Source organism: Bos indicus, chromosome 7 (assembly GCF_029378745.1).
Source record: "Bos indicus isolate NIAB-ARS_2022 breed Sahiwal x Tharparkar chromosome 7, NIAB-ARS_B.indTharparkar_mat_pri_1.0, whole genome shotgun sequence".
Classification (NCBI taxonomy): domain Eukaryota; kingdom Metazoa; phylum Chordata; class Mammalia; order Artiodactyla; family Bovidae; genus Bos; species Bos indicus.
The window spans coordinates 19791958-19807604 of record NC_091766.1 but is presented as its reverse complement, the minus strand read 5'-3'; the positions used below and the strand labels follow the sequence as shown (position 1 = coordinate 19807604).

Here is a 15647-nt window from a genome sequence, read left to right as displayed (position 1 = left end):
GTGGTTAGGGTCCCATGCTTCCACTGCAGGGCACATGGGTCCGATCCCTGGCTGGGGAACTAAGATCTCCCATGCTGTGCTTCACGGCCACAAAAAAAGGAACACCCCCAAATAAAAAAAGAAAAATGAATTTTACAGTCTTCTCAATTTTTCTAAAATTGGTTTAAAACAGGGGGAATAGGGAGATGCAGGGAACGAGGGAACAGAATGCTGACCAGGCCACTGGGGAGGAGGAAGCGGGTCAGAGGGACCCTCTTCGGAACCACATTCCAGACCCAGAGGCTGGGTGACTGGGGGCAGGAGTGGCAAAGACACCTCCTCCAGGCACGCCCAGAGCAGGCAGGGGGCCCACGTGACCTGACAGCGTCTCAGGAGCAGAGGGACAGAAAACCCCTCCAAGCCAACTCCAGTCGCCTGGATGCCTCCAGCTCTTCAGAGACGTCCCCAGCTGAGCCCCAAGATAGGGGCAGCCTCCAAGACCCCCCTGGGCCATGAGGGCCCGCAGCGACAGAGGAAAGAAGACACAAGAGGCCACAGAGGCTGTGGTGCCAGCTAACTGCCAGGCAGGCCACCCCCATCCCAGCCAAGCAGAGAAGAGCAGGAGCCAGGGAAGTGTATTTTATTTCCTTAAGGCTGGCAGCAGGCACATGCTCAGAGCTGTGTGTGTCACACAATGGTGCTTGTGAGGGGCATAGAGTGGGCCCGCCCTGCCCCTTTTTGCCAGCCCCACAGCCAGGCTCTAGTGCCCTCCTCAGCCCTGCAGGGTGTTGTAGCCTGAGCCCTGCCGGGGCCACGGCTAGAGTGCCACCCACCTGCCCACCCATTCCTCCCCGCATATGGCCTTGGCTGGCCTCTGTTACGACGACTCCTCTCGGACTAAGGGCGGGGGGCTGCATAAGGGCCCCTGGATTAACACAATGGCAGCAGGGAACGCCGCTGGAGCTCAGCATGGCCACAGCTGGGACCCAGGTTTTGCTGAAGCCTGGTTCTTAGGGCACATTCTCTGGACCGCGCTGCAGGGCAGCACCTAGTGGCACAAAGCAGCACTGCCACAGAGACCACTTAGGGCGCCTTCTCCAGCAGCTGCACGGAGCGCAGCAAGTGGGCAGGCTGTAAGGGACCCTGGGGCTCTCCAGGTAGGGGACGCTGGTAACAAGGGCCCCTAGCAGTTACTCCAGGGCGTCCACTAGAGAGATGCTGGTCCAAGGGTAGCACTGGAGAAGGGAGTACGATGGGATCGGGCTGGGGATGAGGCGGGGTTGGGACCCTGCTGAAGGCTCTAAGCATTTTCAGGGAGCTGGAAAGAAGGAGAGGTTCCAAGGCTCTTCATCCCCTTCCCCACAGGAGGCCTGCCTTGGCAAAAACAGATTCAGCCTTGCAGATACTTCCTTTACCGCACCCGGGCCCTGTGCCCTGCCACCACCACCCCCTGCAATATAACCCCCAGACTGACACCTCCTCGAGGGCTAGGGGCACTGAGAGGGGCTGGGGGATGTGGATCAGAGGCCCTTCCACCACTGACCCTGCACTGAGAGGGGCTGGAGGATCTGGATCAGAGGCCCTTCCACCACTGACTCTGGAGGAGCAGTTTCTCTTCTCCAGAGTGGAGGAGCCAGGGTGTCGAGCAGAGGCTCCCCCTCAGTTCTGAGCCCCAGGACATTCACAGACAGCCCCCATGCCCCTGCACCAAGATTCCACACACTTGGCCCAAATGGAGAGCCTGAGGCTACTGGCCAGGCTCTGAACGTCAAGGCTGCCAGCCCAACCCTGGGCAGGTGTGAGGCGTGTGTGTCCACTGTGGCCAGTTCTGTCGTGGATGTGCCGCCCCCTCGCACAGGTCCTGAGGTGATGCTGCCCTGGATGCTCCCGGAATGGAGCCGCAGGAGGGAGGGAGGGGCTGGGCTAGGGGCACTAGGGCGGTGCAGAGAAGGCCTCTGGGGCAGAGCCGGGCCAAGCCCTCCCTGGGCCGTGGATTCCTGGGGCCCACGGACTGCATCCGGCCTCCAGCTCCTGGGCACTGTGGGGCCACATCAGGGCGATGGAGCCTGCCACGGCCGAGGATGCCGCACCCTGGGCGGCCCTAGCGGAGGCTGCACTCCCCCTCTTGCAGCTTCTCCTGCTCCATGGCGCGTACCAGATCCTGCACGAACCGCATCTCGGAGGCCACCTGCTTGGCCAGCGCCTCATAGCGGTTCTCCAGGCGGCTAAAGCGGCGCTTGAGCCCACTGGCCCCGAGCAGGGCCCCCTTGGCCTCCTCCTGTGCCTGCCGCTGCAGCGCCTCCGTCTTGTGCAGCTCCTGGCGCAGCCGCCGCAGGTCCTGGCCTAGGCTCTCGTTCTCCTCACGGTACCAGGCTTCCTTCTCCTCGTAGATGGCCGTCAGCGCCTCAAGGTCCTCATGGAACAGGCGTCGGCTGTGCTCCAGCCCGCGCAGGCCCTCCTCGGCCGCCGCCACCTCCTCCAGCACTTTGGAGAAGCGCTCGAAGTTGATATAGGTATTGTTGGGGGGCATGCTTGAGTGCGACTTGATGGTGTACTCCTTGAGGCGTGCCGTCTTCAGGCGCCGCCGCTCTGGCTTCCGGCCGCTGTCCTCCCGCCGCACATTCCTCCGCCGGATGGCCTGCATGGGGAGAGGAGGGGAGGAAAGGGCGCCTTGGACTAGGGCCGCAGGGCAGTCCCCGGGCCCTCCGCCCACGTTATATTGGCCCACGGCCCTGCCCATCTAAGTACACGTGGTCCTGGCGCTTTCCCGCTCTGATGGTTGAGCTGAGACTTGATGGCAGACCACATGGTCACACCAGAGACCAGAGAGCCAGAAGTATTCACTGACCCTTGACTGAGGCTGCCAAGCCTGACCTCGGCCTGGAGGTGATCCCTTTATGAGAAGTTCTGGGGAGGGCACCCTGCTGTGTGCAGAGGGGCCGTGGACTCCAGCCAACAGTTCAATGAGACAACTCCGACACAACACTGACATACACCCTGTGCCCACAGCATCTAGGCCGACTCCTGTGGGGACCCTCGCCCATGCTGAGGGCTGGTCCCAACTACCATGCCCATGTGGGGGCAGCCCCACCACCTCACCTTGATCCAGGAGTGCTCCAGGCTCTGGGCGATGGTCATTCTCCTCCTGGAAGAGCCCCCAGAACTGGTTAGTTGCGTGAGTGCCGCCTTCACCGTTCTCCCCACACAGAGCAGCAAGGGGTGGTCCACGCTCTTCCGGCTGCAGCTCTGGTTCTCAGAGCTGACCTATGGCTGACTCAGGGCACCTCCCCTGGGTCACCACCCTGAAACCTGGTCCCTGAAGTCACTGTGCAGCCCAGCAGCAAGTTTCTGAAACAACCATGCCAGTACAGGCACAATTAAGGTCTCTCACTCTGCCTGGCTGGCCACAAGTAGCCCATCAAGGGGCTTGGGGATGACATGGACTCCAGGGTTTCCATGTTGTCTGCTAACAGCATTGACACCTAATGTTGGGGTCTCATAACTCAGACACCCAGAGGAGGAGCCTGGGGAGGACTAGCCCATGGGAGCACCTCTGGGTGAATGAAAGCTCTGTGTTGCCAGCATATTTAGCTTTTTCTAGGGAAAAAACCAAACAGTAATTTAGAATTTTATATGAAACCTCCTATCCTAAACACTGGCAACAAATGAAAAGCTTTGTAAGAAGCAGCTTTTTAAGAGGGCCAGCCTAAGCCTCCCTGTGCTATCTCCGCCCAGAACAGGAGCCACGGCCAACTCCCAGGTACGGGAGTGGCATCTCAGATGGACACGTTACTTGTCCTCGGCCACAGCGCCCATTCTGGGGGACTTGCCTGGCCCACCCTGCCTGGCCCAGTGCTCCTACTTGGGGTCTTTGACAAGCAGACGGCGGATGAAGTCCTTCGCCAGCTCGCTGGTGTTGCTGAAGTACTCCTCGTCAAAGTCGTAATTCACAGCCGAGATGTTGGTCAGGGTCTCCTGCTTGGTTTCACCCAGGAACGGGGACGCGCCACTCAGCCTAGGAGACAGACACCAGGCTCAGGGGGGCCAGACAGGTGTGCGGTCACTCCACGACCAGGCTGCTGCCCAGGCCACCACCCAGCTCCACTGTGCCCATGGAGGGGGCAGATGGGGAGGGAGGCAAATGCCAGGCCCCCAGTCACCCTGCATAAATACGCCCAGCCGCCAACCAGAGGCAGGGAAAATCCACTACCCAGCCAGTAAGGGGTGCTGAAATGAGTCAGCAAAATCTCTGCAGAACCTCAAAGTATCCCCATAGACTTAGTCTTAGAGGCTTGGTCTCAAAGTCCCTTCCCTGAAGCCCTTAGTAGTTAGAGGCAAAATGGTTAACTGGGGCTGGGGGGGCAGTGCTGGGGGTTCCCGGCCAACACCGCAGACATCAGGTGTCTTTCCAGTGTGCTGTGCTGAGGCCACACCACCACGCTGCATGGATCTGGGTGTGTGATGCTATGACTTTTTAGGTGAGAGATAGGTATAGCTGGTTTTCACTCCCAACTGCAGGCACACAAAACCCTAAAACTTCCTAAAACCCAAGGCAGGAGCATCTACTGCTATAAAATTTGGTCTTTGTTTCATTTCCTAAAACAACTCCAGAGAATAGAGATAAAAGAAGTGTCTTTTCTTGCTCATGACAAGCCCCTTCCAGCCACACCTGAATTGGTACCAATGAGGTGTCTGTGGAAAGGCCCTAAGGAGAGGGGTGCCAGTTGAGGAGAGCAGTGGGGTCACAGGGATGGAACTTTCGTTCTGCCTCCAACCTCCAGGAAGGGGAGGGGTCGGAGGCTGAGTCCATCTCCAAAGGCCTGTGATTGAATCCACCACACTGAGGAGTTGACAGCCCAAGGACTAGGGGACAACAGTCCCAGACCAGAGCCTCGCGTGGTTACTTCACATGGTGAGGCCCTGCCTTTGGAACTCTCCTGAACATACTCTATCCTGCACACACTCACGCAGTTGTCCATCCATCCAGAGGCCGTGAGCACTGCAACAGGTCAGCTCACTGAGGGTCCTGCATTCCACTTGTGACCCCTGCACAGAAGCCTCCCGACCCTCCTCATGACCCAGCAAAGCCCCGGGAGGGCAGGTACTCACAGGATGTAGGTGATAACGCCAATGCTCCTGGAGAACACACAGAAGAGATGGGGTCAGCTCAGCTGCAGGCTTAGCACCCCAACCCCCAGAGTCCAAGACTGTCCAGCCAGGTGGGGGGCAGGCCTGTTAGCCCCAGGGACCCTCTCCCTCCAGGGTCTAAAGAGCCCCCACCAAGTCCCACCTTCTGCTCCAAGGGTGTCAGGACTGAACACTGAGGCACCTCTGGCCATGGCTGCCTGTCCAGATTCAAAGTGGCCGGGGTGCGGGCAGGGTAGACAGAGCACAAAGGCACCACAGGCCACGCAGATGTGGAGCCTCTTGAGGCCTCTGTGGCTGAGTGCAGACCTGGCAAACTCTTTCTATTAATGTAAAGGGTGAGACAGTGGGTGTTTCAGGCTCGGGCTACAAACAGTCTCTGTCACATACTCATCTGTTTTTGACAACCCTTCGAAGACCTGAGAACTCTTCCTAGCTCACAGGCCTGGATAGGTCAGCAACCCCTGTCCTAAGGCAATAGACTGTGTTGCCCCTGCCCCATGGCTCCAAGACCAGGAGGAGGGGCTGCATCCCAGCCCGTGGCTGTGACGCGGCAGCTCCCGGGCACAAAAGGAGGGTCCCCTGAGGAAAAGCAACAAGGGCAGCCCTGGGCCCACCACCCTCACTCACCACATGTCTGCCTCCAGACCCAGGGGCTCATAGTTGACAATTTCAGGAGCTGCAGAGACAGGGAGACAGGGTCAGGTGCCGGATGTGCCCAAGGGGGCACCCTGGACATGGCCCAGGGGAGTAGCAGAGCCCACAGACATGGCTGGCTCTTGGCAGGGAAAGCCAAGGTGGTGATTGCCCCAGGCCTTGAGTCCTCGGTGCCCAGCACTAGGGCACGATGGGAAACCTGAGGCCTGGGGGGCCTGCCTCCCCCTAAGCCAGCTGGAAATGCTCCAGTGCCCCCAGGCCCACCCGTTCCTCACCCACGAACTCCGGGGTCCCAAAGATGTTCTTGAACTCGTTCCCTGCCTCGATCTTGTGGGCGATGCCAAAGTCAATGAGCTTGATCCGTGGGTTGGGCACATTCTTGTCCAGGAGCATGATGTTTTCTGGCTGGTTTGGGGAGAAAGGCAGGGGGATGGACAGGGGCCTCTGAGGCTGCTGGCCCCATGTCTCAGGGAACAGTACTGGCCTGGCCCAGTGTGTGGGGTATGTATGGGCTGACTCCCCTCCACAGGTCCAGCCCAGAGCCATCCATCTCCTCAATGCCCCCAGCAAGGACACCATGGGAGAAGGGAGGTGGACCCTCTCAGCCCTGTCCTCACCCACGCTGGCCAGGCTCCTCCCCAACCCTGTGTTATGGGCCCAGTGGACTACCTTGAGGTCGAAGTGGGCGATGCGCTTGGAGTGCAGATAGTGGACACCATCCAGGATCTGCTTGAGGAACTGGGTGGCCTCGTCCTCGGTCAGTGACTCCTTCTCGGCCAGGAAGTCGAAGAGCTCACCACCTGAGACCAGCTCGAGGATAAGCACCACGTCCGTCCTGTTCTCAAAGATGTCATGCAGTGTGATGATGTTGGGGTGCCGGATCTCCCGCAGGATGTTCACCTCCCGCTCGATCTCCTCTCGGCTCACTCCCCGGCGGCTGGACGAGAGGCGGCGCTTCTTGATGAACTTGGCTGCATACTCCTTCCCAGTACCCTTCTGCCGGCACTTCCGCACAATTGCAAACTGTCCGCTGCAGGGACAGAGGGGAGGGGAGGAGGAAGCAGGTGCTGAGAGAGACGCAGGACTCTGGGGACCTGGGCCACTTCCCAGGACAGTGCGTTCCAACCACCTCAAGAATGCACCCCTGGCAGCGGTGCTCCACGTGAGTGCAAACTGGCACTGAACACAGTGGCTGCCCAGAGTGTCTGCAGCAGTGAAAGAACCAACATGGTTCCATGTTTACCAAAATGAAGCTGGACCCTATCACGGCAAGTCAGGCGGAATTTTTTGCAGTCTTGAAAGCTGATTCTTTAGGCACTGAGAGGACAGACCCCCATGAAGACCTGCTCAGTGAAAACAGCAGCAGAGGAACACAAGGAATGAGGTTATTTTGGGTACAACAGAAAGATACAGGATTTCCCTGATGGTCCAATGGTTGAGAATCCGCCTGTCAATACAGGGGTCACAGGTTCAATTACTGGTACAGGAAGATCCCACATGCCATGGGGCAACTAAGCCCAAGTGCCACAACTACTGAGCCCAGGCGGCCTAGAGCCAGTGCTCCTTAACAAAAGAAGCCACTGCAATGAGAAGCCTATGCACCACAATTAGAGAGTAGCCCCAACTCACCACAACTAAAGAAACCCTGAACAGCAACAAAGACCCAGCTCAGACAAAAACCAGTTAATCAAAAAAAAGAAAGGTACATGTTTTACCACATATAAGGTATGTTGCCATGTAAGAGGTTGCCACAGGTAAGAGGTCTGAAGGACACATGCCTGGCTGTGAGCAGCAGATATCTCTGAAGAGCAGGACTGAGGGCAGTGAAGAGGGGTTTTTTCTTTTTATTAATATTTGCTATGATTCTATATGATTCAACTTTTCAGAGCACATTTTATCACAGTTTAAAATCCAAGAAAATATAAAAAGCCACTGAGTTCAAAAGAGCTTCAGAGTGAAAGAAGCACACAAGTTTCCACAAGAGAGGAGGGAGGATGTGGAGAAACTAGAACCCTGGTGCACGGCTAGTGGGAAAGCCAGACGGGGAACCTGTGGCGAAAACTGTCTGGAGGTTCCTTAAAACCTTAAAAATCGAGTTACCTTCAGACCTAGGAATTCCACTCTACAAAAACTTGTACACAAATGTTCAGAGCACCATCATTCACAGCAGTCATAAGGTAGAGACAAATGGCCATCAGGGGATACAGCATACACAAAATGTGGTCCCTCCACACACGGGAGCATTACTCAGTCCTGAAAAGGGGTGAAGCCCTGACACTTGCTACAATGTGGATGGACCCCGAGAATATGATGCCCAGTGAGAGAAACAGATGCAGAAGGACACTCAGTGTATAATCCACTGATGGGAAACACCTAGAACAGGCCAGAGAGTGGGTTTCTGGTTGTCAGGGGCTGAGGAGGTGATGAGGGTGACTGACTAGGGGGGTGGAGCTCCTTTTGGGATGATGAAAATGTTCTGAGATTATTTAATAGTGATGGCTGTAAAACTGTGAATATATGGAAGATCATTAAGTTGTACAGTTTAATAAACAGTATGGTGTGCCAATTATATCTCAAGACAGCTGTTATTTGAAGAGAAAGAGAGAAACTATTTACTGTCCTTCAGGGAGCTGTCCAATGTCCAAATTCTTTTGCTGTCTAGGAACTTAGCTACATTAACTTGCTTTCACTCAGGAATTGAGTGAAAAAGGCCAGAGGATAATTATTTTAAGCTTTACAGGCCATATGGTCTCTGTCACAATTTGTATGTGTTTTTACAACCCTTTAAAAAAGTAAAAAATCATTCTACGTTCGTGAGTGGACCATACTGCACTAGGCGAGGGCTGGATGTGGCCCACTGGCTATGGGTCATGTGAAAGTAGAGACTAAGTCTAAGACAGAAGGCACACAAGAGACCTCAACCAGGTCCCACCAGGGGTCAAGAGAAAGGGGACAAGGTGACTATGTGACAACTCAGAGAAATGGGACCCAGTGTGTAGAGGAAGGAGTGGCAGAGATGGGCCCTGGGGACAGGGGGATCTCTTCAGTTGGTGATAGCACAGACAGGACAGGCAGAACAAGAGACAGATGAGTGAGGGTGTCTTTGCCCAGCCAGCGGGGTCTTCAGAAAAGCCAAGGGACCCAGTAAGCGGACCTTACTAGGACACTGTGTACCAGCTGCAGCTGGCAAGCATCTAAAGCCGCTGTGCGCGTGAGCATCAAGGCACAAAGGCGCCACAGCGGCTGCTGCAGACATGTTCTATGCCCACTCGGGCAGGCAAGGTCAACATAGGCAGGTGGGAAGTGCAAATGATCTCCAATCAAGGTGAGCTAAATAATGGTCCACGTCTGAATCCCCGGGACCTATGGGCGTGTCACCTCACTGGACAGAGTGGGCTCTGAAGACAGAATTAAGGCCCCTGAGATGGGGACGACCCTGGACTCCCCAGTGGTCCCAGTGTCATCACAGGGTCCTCATAAGAGGGAGGCAGGAGGGTCAGAGGCAGAGAGAGACGGAAGATGTGTGCTGTTGCCTGTGAGGATGGAGGGAGGGGCCACGAGCCAGGGATGCGGTGCCTCTAGAAGCTGGAAGAGGCAGGAGCCTCCGGAGGGACCAACCTAGCAGATTCGTTTTAGACTCCAGACTCCCAGACCTTGACGTAAAACATGGATATTCTTCTCAGCCACTAAATTGTGGTAATTTGTTACAGCAGCAACAGGAAACTCATACACTAGTCTAAAAGCCAAGAGCACAGTCAGATGAGAAATGTCGTGTCCCTGATCAGGCCTCCCCCCAGTCCCTTAAATCCACCACAATGGTCCCCTGGGTACGTTGTGCTCCTGCCCCTGTCAACATCTTAGCTAACACTCCTCACTCCTGAAATGTCTTTCCTTCTCCTCTCTGCCTACATCAACCAAGCAAATTCTTCCAGGTCCACCTCCCACCTCACAATGACACTCCGACAGTAATGTCATTGAATGCCGAGTGTTTGCTGCCTATTGGGAACGCTCTAGGCCTGAATGTGTGGCCTAATTCTCAAATACAAGGATTTCTTCCCCTCTAGTTTTATTCCAAGATGAATCAAAAAACTAACAAAGAGTTCACGGCAGGGGGGAGGTGAAACTTTCCTGGTCGTCTAGTGGCTAAGACTCTGCACTCCCAATGCAGGAAGCCCTGGTCTAAGAACTAGATCCCACATGCTACAATGAGGATCAAGGATCCCATGTGCTGCAACTGTAACTAAGACCTGGCAGAGCCAAATAAATATTTTCTTTAAAACACACAAAAAAAGAGTTCATGGGAAGGGAAACCAAGACACTGTTAGTGCTAAATTGTGTCCCCCAAAATCCTAACCCCTAGGACCCCTAAATCTGACTACTGTGATTTAGGGCCTTTGAAGAGGTAATTTAGTAAAAATGAGGTCACTGGTGCACAGTTGTGTCTGACTCGATGCGACCCCATGGACTGTAGCCCACCAGGCTCCTCTTGTCCATGAGATTTTCCAGGCAATACTGGAGTGGGTTGCCATTTCCTCCTCCAGGGAATCTTCCCAACCCACGGATCAAACCTGCATCTCCAGCATTGGCAGGCGCATTCTTTACCACAGAGCCACCAGGGAGCCCGAGGTCACTGGGGTGGATCTTAACCCAACAGGGTTAAGTGTCCTTGTAAGAGGAGGAGGTCAGGACACAGACACGCGCAGAGGGAGACCACATGAAGCCGCGGGGAGAAGGGGGCATCGCACACCAATGAGAAAGCCTCAGACGAGCCAAGCCTGCAGCACCTTGATCCTTGACATCTAGCCTCCAGCAGCCTGAGGTGACGAATGCAGACACACTCCGTGACACAGAAACCAGGCTAGCGTCCACACTGACCAACCGCAGACTAATTTATCTCCCAAGATTGCCCAGGTGACTTGACTTGGGAGAACCCTCCATACACATCCACACAAAAATACTCACTCCCATTTTATTCAGCCCATGACTCCCAGGACAAGAAAACTCGGCTGGGCTTAACTCAAAGCAGAAGCCAGACGCCCACTTCTGGCTCCAGCACACCTGCGCTTTGCAATCAGCAGGGCTTAGTCTCAAGGCCTGAGTCCTGCCTGGCCACCTTCAGTCTACATGGCCTTGGGCAAGCTGATTTCCTGTTCTGAGCCTCAGTTTCTTCATCCACAAAATGGGGATGATAATGGTCCTGCCTGGTAGAGCCTTTCACAGACGAATGGGAGTGTAACAAAAAACAGCCCAGGAGTCAGATGGCCAAACAATATCTACAAGTTCTACAGGTGCAGCACAGTATGCACAGTGTTCCATGGCATTAATCCTTCACCTGTGTGTCTCTAAGAATGTTCTGGATCATTACATAGGGCAATGCTGTCCATAATGACAGCCACTGGCCACACGGAAGCTGTCCAACCCATTCAAACTGAGGTGTGCTGTGAGCATACAAGACACACCAGAATTCAAAGGCTTCACATCAAAAACACGTAGTAAACTATTTCATTGAAAAATTTTATAGGAACTTCCCTGGTGGTCCGGTGGCCAAGACTCCACGCTCACAATCCAGGGGGCGTGGGTTCCATCTCTACTCAGGGAACTAGATCTTGCATGCCACAACTAAAAAAATCCCGAGTGCTGCAACTAAGACCTGGAGCAGCCAAATAAATAAATATTTTTTAAATAATAATAATAATTTTTATGATGAATGACAACCAAAATGGTAACAGTTTGACCTAACAGGTTAAATAAAACACATTATAATAAAATTATTAAAGTTGACAACTACTAGAGAATTTCAATAAAATTCCTACATGGCTTGCTTTATACAAGTTGCCATGCTCTTTTTAATGGCTGCATAATATTCTGTTGACAAAGCAGTGATGCTGTGATGGTCACCGAAAAGGCCCCATCTTCTGCTCACATAAAGTCCTTACAGTGATTCTCCCCATCCCTAGATCTTAGGTCTACGTATATGCTATACCCACAGAATTAACTCCTAGGAGTGAAATTGGTGGGTTAAAGGGAACATACATGATAGTTTTACTGACTATTGGCCTGCTACTCTCAGCAGAAGGCCCTAACATTTTCAATAATAGAGTCTGAGATTTCCGTGGGGGTGAGGGAGATGGCCTGCATTTCCTGCCGCTCTACCAGAGGAAATTCCTAAAGGAGGGACTTCAGAATCCCAAATGAGCCCCAGAGGCTCTCTCAGCAAAAGCCTGATGAATGGCTCAGTTATTTACATTCCCTTCTGGTGACATCATGGGGCCGGCCAAGGCAGCTCCGGGAAGGCCAGCCAGCAACAAACTCACCAAATAAGGGTTGAGGCTCAGCAGAAAAAAGGATGGTAGCTGGCAGGTCTGAGGCGGGAGAGCTCCCAGGGGACGCTCCCAGGCCCGGCCTGGCAGGAAATCAGCTGCCCGGCTGGATTGGGAAACCTCTGCTCTTTCCCACAAGAATGCTAACAATGGGCCAGGGTGTGGGCCCGGACAGGAGGCCCGGGAGGCTCCACTGCCTCCCACAAGAGAGGTTTAAAGACACAGACAGACCTTTACCAACATCTACTGCTCTCATGCCATAGGCCAGGCACTGTCTTAGGTGCTGTTTGGACTGGATCATGTTTATTCCCAAAGGAAGTGCACAGGGGATGTCGGAACAAGAATTCCAGGCCCAGACTGGCTCCCTCCAAAGCCCAAATTCATCCCACAGCACATGATACTGACTCATCCCTGCTTGGGGAGAGCGGGAGAAAGGACAGGAGGAGAGGATATACCCCAGAAGACCCCACAGTAGGTCGGGTCTCCCCCCTCCTCAGGGCCCCATCAGAGGGGACTGCTCACCTTCCCAGCTCCTCTCCCATCTCATAGTGGTCTTCCACATCCTCCTGCCTGAATGTTGACATGGTGGCCGGTCTGCCTTCCAGCGTCTTCCACCCCAGTACAAACCTGGTCAGTGGTCCGGGAACAGTACCTCACGGAGTCCTCTCGCTGTGACCCTGGAGGAGACAGAGAAACAGAAAAGGACTGAGATGCCAGTCATTACTTCTGGGTCAAAGGCTCGATCAGCATCCCCCAAATAGGTTTCAGATCCACCATGCTGAAATTCCACCTTCCCTGTAGAAGGCACTTGCATTTGGTGGGCGAGGCGCTTTCATGTGTCATCTCATTTCCATACCACACTGCCCCAGGGGTCAGTGTTAGCCCGGCTTGTGCCACTTACACCTCCGTAACTCCCAGGAGCCATAGATCTGTGGTTCTGCACACAACACCCCAGTCTTTTTCTGCCTCTTCCTTCTAGGCTTCTCCCAATCTCATCCATAGCCCCCAAATTCCTATAAGTTCTCCCACACTCTTCACACCCCCAAACCCTGGGACACCCTGATTCTCTGCCAGATTTACGACACACTCCCATCTCCCTGTCCCTCAGCAAGCTTAACCCCTCCTCTTCCTTACCCACTGCCCCCACATGCCCTCCCCTTCTCGGCTGGTCACTAAGATCCTCTGCGGCTCTGGGCTTACCCCATCTCTTGCCCCCGCCTTCCTGAATTTACCAGGAACTGGACAACGGCTTCTAAGCTCCTCCAAGGCCCTAACCCATTCGTGCTCCCTCTGACCTCCGCCGTGCTAGCAAAGTTAACTTCCTCCTCCCCCTTCCTCGAAGACATCTCTTTCAAGTTTCAAAGGCCCCCGCCCCAAGCTCCACACCCACAACAGAACCCCGCAAAGGGCGACATCTGAGTCTCCTCCATGATCCTTCTCTTCCAACCTTCTCACAAGCTCCAAGGCAGACCCCTACGGCTTCCTTCAGAGACGCCGCCAAGATTCCCCCAACCCTTAACGTCCCGGCTCCAGCGTCCCAGAGGCCGCCACGCCCCTCACAGGCCCCGGCCCAGATCCTTCTCCCGTCCAGTCATCTCACGGATCCCCAAAAGTACCCCCTACTAAGTCGCCCAGGAGCCCCTACCCCGGCAGCCTCGGACCAAGTCCGCTCCGCACCCTCGACCCCACGCCGCGGACCTGTCCCTCAGCCGCGCTGGCGGGCGACGCGTCCTCAGGCCCCGCCGCCTCGGCCGCCGCGACGCGCCAACCCTTGCGTCGTCTCCGCGCCCGCCAGAGCCCGCCCACAAGAGGTTGATCCCACCGCCCATTGGTCAGCACAGACACCGCTCGTGAATCCCCGCCCACTGCCCCCTTTCAGGCCCCGGCCCACGGGCGTCCGGCCCTCCTCACCAAAATGAGGCCTCACCTTTGGTACAGGCTTGCCTCCCACAGCTGATTGGCTGTAAAGAACGTCGGTCAAATTTACGGAAGTCGGCCTCCTGACTTCCGGTCCCTGGACCGCCCCGCCCCTTCTCCTCTGACCGGGGTCCTGAAGCTGGGCAGTAGGATGCTGAAGTCCTGCACCCCTATTCCTGCCTTTCTTGGGCGTGAAATACGCGAATCCTATGCCCAGCTCTCTCATGACAGCTCCTGAGGCGGACCCTGGGGCTGCTTCAGTCCCAGGCAGTTTTCTCCTCTGTAAAATGTTCAGTTCAGTTGCTCAGTCGTGTCCGACTCTTTGCAACCCCATGAATCGGAGCACGCCAGGCCTCCCTGTCCATCACCAACTCCCGGAGTTTACTCAAACTCATGTCCATCGAGTCGGTGATGCCATCCAGCCATCTCATCCTCTGTCGTCCCCTTCTCTTCCTGTCCCCAATCCCTCCCAGCATTAAAGTCTTTTCCAATGAGTCAACTCTTCCCATATGAGGTGGCCAAAGTATTGGAGTTTCAGCTTCAGCATCAGTCCTTCCAATGAACACCCAGGACTGGTCTCCTTTAGAATGGACTGGTTGGATCTCCTTGCAGTCCAAGGGACTCTCAAGAGTCTTCTCCAACACCACAGTTCAAAAGCATCAATTCTTCAGTGCTCAGCTTTCTTCACAGTCCAACTCTCACATCCATACATGACCACAGGAAAAACCATAGCCTTGACTAGACGAATCTTTGTTGGCAAAGTAATGTCTCTGCTATTTAATATGCTATCTAGGTTGGTCATAACTTTCCTTCTAAGGAGTAAGCGTCTTTTAATTTCATAGCTGCAATCACCGTCTGCAGTGATTTTGGAGCCCCCAAAAAATAAAGTCTGACACTCTTTCCGCCGTTTCCCCATCTATTTCCCATTAAGTGATGGGACCAGATGCTATGATCTTCGTTTTCTGAATGTTGAGCTTTAAGCCAACTTTTTCACTTTCCTCTTTCACTTTCATCAAGGGGCTCTTTAGTTCCTCTTCACTTTCTGCCATTAGGGTGGTGTCATCTGCATGTCTGAGGTTATTGATATTTCTCCCGGCAACCTTGATTCCAGCTTGTGCTTCTTCCAGCCCAGCATTAGACGGTAAAGTGTCTGCCTGCAATGCAGGAGACCTGGGTTCGATCCCTGGGTCGGGAAGATCCCCTGGAGCAGGAAATGGCAACCCACTCCAGTATTCTTGCCTTAAGAATTCCATGGACTGTAGCCTATTAGGCTCCAGGCTCCAGTCCATGGAATCGCAAAGAATCAGACACGACTGAGTGACTTCACTTCACTTCAGTTCTTTACTCTGCATATAAGTTAAATAAGCAGGGTTGCTAAGTCATTTCAGTTGTGTTCAATTCTGCATAGCTAGCCAGTCCCCACTGTCCATGATACTCCAGGCAAGAATACTGGAGTGGGTTGCCATTTTCTTCTCCAGGGGACCTTCCTGACCCAAGGATCAAACCTACTTCTCAAGTCACTTTGCATTCACAGGTGGGTTACCACTAGCACTACCTGGGAAGCTGTTAGCCATACTGCAAATACATAAAGATGCAAACTAGGATAGGTATTGCCATTAAATGCTTGAG

General features: G+C 54.3%; 1 protein-coding gene across 2 annotated transcripts; it reads right to left on the bottom strand.

The window, feature by feature from the left end:
* Positions 1-603: 603 nt before the first annotated feature.
* On the bottom strand, positions 604-13916 carry DAPK3 (death associated protein kinase 3). 2 transcript variants are annotated; one of them, XM_019964460.2, is made up of 9 exons: positions 13800-13916; positions 12624-12778; positions 6451-6811; positions 6057-6186; positions 5755-5803; positions 5089-5115; positions 3842-3994; positions 3079-3124; positions 604-2617 (listed from the first exon to the last, which is right to left on the bottom strand). In XM_019964460.2, the coding sequence occupies exons 2-9, from the start codon at positions 12683-12685 to the stop codon at positions 2081-2083; spliced, it is 1365 nt and encodes a 454-aa protein (XP_019820019.1). In that variant the 5' UTR covers positions 12686-12778; positions 13800-13916; the 3' UTR covers positions 604-2080. The 2 variants fall into 2 exon arrangements, with proteins under 2 accessions (XP_019820019.1, XP_019820018.1); XM_019964459.2 differs by having other exon boundaries at positions 13747-13883.
* Between the last annotated feature and the right edge of the window lie 1731 nt (positions 13917-15647).